This window comes from Lithobates pipiens, unplaced genomic scaffold (genome assembly GCF_037356315.1).
Source record: "Lithobates pipiens isolate NorthernLeopardFrog02 unplaced genomic scaffold, aLitPip1_a1.2 Scaffold_16, whole genome shotgun sequence".
In the NCBI taxonomy this organism is placed as follows: domain Eukaryota; kingdom Metazoa; phylum Chordata; class Amphibia; order Anura; family Ranidae; genus Lithobates; species Lithobates pipiens.
Genome location: NW_027507748.1, coordinates 571,325,404 through 571,331,403, shown reverse-complemented (window position 1 = coordinate 571,331,403; position 6,000 = coordinate 571,325,404). Strand labels below are relative to the sequence as shown.

The 6,000-nt window shown below is 41.0% G+C and overlaps 1 protein-coding gene across 1 annotated transcript in view; it reads right to left on the bottom strand.

Annotated features, from left to right (window-relative positions):
• Positions 1–853: 853 nt before the first annotated feature.
• Positions 854–6,000, bottom strand: part of LOC143983708 (thiol S-methyltransferase TMT1A-like) — a 41,441-nt gene continuing 36,294 nt past the window's right edge. The window contains exon 2 of the mRNA XM_077483717.1: positions 854–1,727. Coding sequence (XP_077339843.1) covers positions 1,488–1,727 — 240 coding nt within the window. The 3' untranslated portion in view covers positions 854–1,487. The remainder of the gene's footprint in view (positions 1,728–6,000) is intronic.

Below are 6,000 nucleotides of genomic sequence, written 5' to 3'. Positions count from 1 at the left end.
TGGAGTATTTATATAAAGTGTAGGTTTACATTGTTCCCTTTTAAATGCCTTTATTATATCAGTAAACATACCTTCTATTAAACTTTATATACTTTTTATCACTTACTATTCATTGTTGACTACCAAGTACCGAGATAGTCCATACAAACAATCCCTTTGGTGTGGATGCACAGGGGCCAGCATAAGCAACTGCTCTGGCATTTACATACCTGTCAATATTCTTAAAGTAGGGTATGCACAAACAAAAGTTTATTTTAGAGGTCTAATTTAGAACATTAACAGTAAATTTGTATTTTTAACAGTTAATCAGATAAATTCAGAAAAGGTAAAGACCTTTTACTACTGTCTATGACCCTGTTCGGGAGAGCTTGCCTCACTCCATATTCCTTTTGTCTGTCAGCAGGATAAGAAACATCATAGCTCCCAACTGTCCCTGATTTCGAGGGACTGTCCCTGATTTAGAACAATGTCCCTCTCTCCCTCATTCCTCTTCATTTGTCCCTGATTTTGCTCTGATCTATATAGATGTATATAAAGTGCACTTTGTATCTATCAAAAAGTGTTTCCCAGCGCTAAACCTTTCATCCAATTTCTAAACTGCTGCATTTGTAAATTCCAAAAGCCAATATATAGGAATAGTAGTGGTAAAAAAAAGCACCTTTGGGTGTAATCAATCTTATTTTTTTGTACAATTGTCCTTTAAGGGGGCGTGACAAGGGGTGTGTCCTATGCCTGCATACTTTTGCTGATAGGTGTCCCTCATTCCCATCTCAAAATGTTGGGAGGTGTGAAACATGGTTAGCAGTCACCAGGGACCAGGACAGAAAGTCACAGACAGAAATACTGAGCTAACTTAGATTTGACTCTTCTCCATTTTATTGAAAATGTATGGTATGTTGCAGTTTTTGCCCCCATTGGAGATATTCATTTTCTGTCTCATCAGGATGGGACAGAAAATGTCCCTAATGGGGAACCATATCATAGCAAAAATCTACCAGGGCTTCTATGCCTTCCCCTCTTTATCTTTTTAGGAAGGGCTCATTCATGTTTAGGATTTAAAAGGCACACATTTGCAAGTGCATTGGCATACATTTTTGTGCATTTTATGTATAGCAGTGTGTTTTAACATTTGATTTGATATATTAAAACGCAAGCAAAAGTGAGTCTGAATGCATATTAAAACATACCACAACAAGCTAAAACGCATGTAAAACAAGTGAAAGTCTCCCTAAAAACATATATATGGTGGTGCCTGTATTTCTACAATGTAAAAATGCATATGGGCCTGAAGAAGTCTTTTTTTTTTTTTTTTTTTTTACCTAGTTACTGCATGTCCTTTCTGAATGCAGAACCCTATACTTAGCCCCTGACTTCATTCAGGACTGCAACGCAATTAAAATACATCTACACACATTTATCCATGTGGATTGGTTTTACAAATAAGGGAACCTGCCTAACGTTCTATTAAAAATGCCCATTATATGAATTTATTTGACAGCATATCCAATAATATGAGGGTTAATAAGTTTCATAGATGTAGGAGCATGTATATGGCGCAGGTTGAGCTCTGAGAATTTGGCATCTTCAAGGTCCTTCCATGTAATCTTCTGTATGCTGCAACCATCAAAAATCAGCTTCCAGGTTGGATTCAGGACCTTCTGGAAAAAACTTGTCCAGCTGGACTCATCTGTGGAGGCCACATGTTCAATGAAGTAAAAAGCTCCACCCTGGAAAATTAGAGGTGACATTATAATTATTTGAATATAAAAATGCTGTCCTTACATATTGCAATCATCCTGTTCTATATTATTCACATTTATGTTCCATGCACACTAGATGCTCAAAAAACAAACAAAAAACAAAACAAAAAAAAACAAAAGGAACAAAAACAAGCAATATAAAAAAATCTAATATGTAGCATTTATTGCCAGAGTTTGTGCAGTGTTTAGGAGCTTTTTCAAAAGCGTTTAGGAGTGGTAGTGTCTTTGTTAAGGAGCAGGCGGCCACCAGCATCCTTAACAACCAGCAAATATCTGGTTGCTAAGGAGCGGGATGGCAAGCCGGCCGCCGTGTTCTTAGTGACAGATGACTCATCAGCAACAATTGCTGGCAATAAAAATTGAGAAAAAAAAACAGCATTGGGGGCACACCCAATCCATACAAGGGGCTTGTGGGTCTGGTCCGGATTTTAAGGGGAACCCAATGCCACAAAAAAAATGGTGTGGGGTCCCCCCAAATCCACACCAGACCCCTAGGTCTAGTATGGATTTTGAGGGAAACCCCACACCAAAAAAAAAAAAAAAATGGCATGAGGTCTCTCCCCCAAATCTATTCCAGACCATTACCCGAGCATGCAGCCTGGCAGGTCAGGAAAGGGGGGATGAGTGAGTGCCCAGCATGCCCCCCGATTAATGACAAGTGGGCAGGGTCAGCTGGTGACATCACTGTGTGACCTCACCCCTTAGTTTATTCAGCGGTGGGAGGCGGCGGACCTGTTCTCCTTTTTTCTTTTTTTTCTAGGTCAACGCATGACGTTCATGATTGATGATGAATCTACACCAGGGTACATTGTTTTTTTTTTTTGTAGGGGTACAATGGAAAAAAAAATGCAAAAATCATATACAATTGTGACACGAGTCATATTGAAATTGAATGTTATTAAAAATGACCTTTCCTTTTCAACCTGCAGCGCTGTAGTTTTCTGTACATGCAATGCAATATGGCTACCTGTAGTGTTCTGTACACAGATGCCGTTTGGAATGCCCCCAGAAATTTAATTTCCTGACTGTGTGATTGACTTACTGATTTTCTCAGAAGTTTGCGCTAAGATACAAATCAGATTTTGAGCATCCCCTGCAACAAAATGTCATTTTTGGTGAGACACTCTCAAATGGAAATCATATCTAAAGGGATGCAGACCATGCCATTTTCCTCATTAGATCCCTGCAGGTGCAGTAGCTGTTTGATAATTATAAAACCACTCCCATACAGATTCACCCTGAACATGGACACAGACAAAAAAACAGCTATTCCTTCAGAATAACAAAAGGTAGAAATCTGCAACAAGGTTTGTTAAAAATTCCTGCAATGTACATAGATCACCCAGAGAGGAATGCTTTTTTTCTTAACAAAAGTGGAGTTACTCTTTAAGCTTGTGCAGTGGCCAGCTCCACTTGCTCTCCCCGTGGGAGCATGGCCATCCCTGCAAAAAGACGTCAGTGTCTGTAACTCCGCTGGGGCTTACTGTTGGAGAAGAGGCACCGAGAGTGGTGGGGAGCACTTAGTACAAAACTGACAGCAGTTTTAAATGGAGCGAAGTGAATCATGCAACACTGAGCACTTTATTATAGGATAAACTGGGGCACAGAATATTTTGATGTGCTGAGAACTTTGTTGTAGAATTTTTTGTTTACAATTTTCTCCTCTAGCAAGGTGCAAATGATACATTGTATAATTTTTCTCCATTCCACAGGAGAAAAAAAAACACAGTAGCGGACTGTACGGTGACTTTTTTTTTCTTTGGACAGAGTGGAGAGGGATTAGAACACCTGTCAGGTTTTCATTGCTGTCTGTGCCCCCATTAGGGAAATTTATCTTCTCTATTTGCCCCATTTACCATTATCACTGAGAGTGAAAGTGAAAAAAAACCCATAATTTCGTATTTTCACCAGAGCAGAGAAAGACGGGGAATCTTCCAATGAGGACACTATTTCTGGTGACAACCAGGGATTCCTTAATCTTGGAGGGATTTCCTCTCACTTTCTGTTTTGCCTATGAAACATGAAGTGAAGGAAAATTTCCCCAATAGGACACAGATGGCAAAAAAGAAAAGAAAAAAATCTGCCAGGGTTAAAACACTCCTTGCAATGTGAAAAAGGAAATGTTAGTTTTAATTCTACTTTAACCACTTCAATACCGGGTCATAGTCAAATGACGCCCACAGATGGGATCTCCCATCCTGGGTGGGCGTCATATGATGTCCTCGGTATTTCGCCACTCCAGCACAGCGATCGTGGATGAGGTGTGTCCCCCGGACACAGCCCATCCCCGATCTGTGTGATTGCCATCCCCATCCACTCCCCCGATACACGTGATCAGCTGTGTCCAATCACAGCCGGTCACATGTACTGTGCACATTCACGGCGCTTGTTCACGCACCAGGGGCGCGTGCTGAGCGGCGATGCGGCTTGTCATCCTGGCACAGCCCAACCCAGATCGCAGTGAAGAGCCAATGAAATTGACTCTTTACCACGTGACCGGCTGTGTCCAATCACAGCCAGTCACAGAATGTAAACAAACGAGATCTTACCGGGTTCTCCTCCTCACACACTGATCGTGTGTGAGGAGGAGATTGCGGTAACATTTCGTTACCGCCTAGTGTACACCAACACATACTGATTACCCCCCCCCAATAAAGAGGACCTGCCACCAGCCATGAAAGTACCTGTCATCACCCATCACAGCCCATCTGAGTACCCGAATACCTGTCCCAGCCCATCTGAGTACCCGAGTACCTGTCTCAGCCCATCTGAGTACCCGAGTACCTGTCCCAGACCATCTGAGAACCCGAGTACCTGTCCCAGCCCATCTGAGTACCCGCGTACCTAAGTACCTGTCACAGGCCATCTGAGTACCCGAGTACCTATCAGCCCATCTGAGTACCCAAGTACCTGAGTACCTGTCAGCCCATCTGAGTACCTGTCACAGCCCATCTGAGTACCCGAATACCTGTCACAGTCCATCTGAGTACCCGAGTACCTGAGTACCTGTCACAGTCCATCTGAGTATCCGAGTACCTGAGTACCTGTCAGCCTATCTGAGTACCTGAGTACCTGTTTGTTTTCCAAAATGGGGTCATTTCGTGGGTAATTCCATTGTCCTGGTGCTCCAGGGCCTTCACAAATGTAATAGGTCGTTAGGAAATTAGAGGTGTCATTTATGCTCCTAGAACCCCTGACGGTGCTCCTTGCATGTTGGACCTCTCTGTGTGGCCAGCCTGGGTAAAAGTCCCACACATGTGGTATCGCCATACTCAGGAAGAGTTTCAGAATGTATTTTGGGGTGTAATTGGAAGTATGCACATGCTGTGTGTGAGAAATAACTTATTATGACAATTTTGTAAAAAACAAAACAAAAAAAACATTCTTCTTTTTCCCAAGAATTGTGGGAAAAAATTACAACTTCAAAAAACTCACCATGCCTCTTACTAAATACCTTGGACTGTCTACTTTTCAAAAAGGGGTCATTTGAGGGGTATTTGTACTTTCCTGACATTTCAGAGCCTCAAGAAATGAGATAGGCCGTCAGTACATCAGGTGTGATCAGATGTGACCAATTTTCAATGATTTGCACCATAGCTTGTAGACTCTATAACTTTCAAAGAGACTAAATAATATCCACTAATTTGGGTTATTTTTACCAAAGAGATGTAGCAGTATAAATGTTGGCCCAAATTTATGAACAAATATTACTTATTTGCAAAATGTTATTATAGAAACAAAAAAAAATTTTGTTTTTTTTTCAAAATGTTCCTATTTTTTCACTTATGTTGCAAAAAAAATAAAAAACCCAATGGTGATTAAATACCACCAAAAGAAAGCTCTATTTGTATGAAAATGATAAAAATTTTGTTTGGGTACAGTGTTGCATGACTGAGTAATTGGCATTCAAAGTGTGAGAGCGCTGAAAGCTAAAAATTGGTCTGGGAAGGAAGGGTGTATAAATGCCCTGTATTGAAGTGGTTAAAGTTGATCTCTAGGTTTTAGTGAACTTTAAATAGTTTGGTTGGAACAAGCTGGTGTAAACAAACTACTTTACTAACAAATGCAGCAGCGGTGAGTGCTGTATAAATTGTACCTAGAATCAGCTACATTACATAGAGAACAAAGCATTGTGTTCCAGCAGAAGGACAGGGACTTCCTATCCCACTCCCTGTAGAAAATCAAGAGTTCTACTCAGCCATTCATAGTGGGCTTTGCATTCTATAAATGAATACAAAGT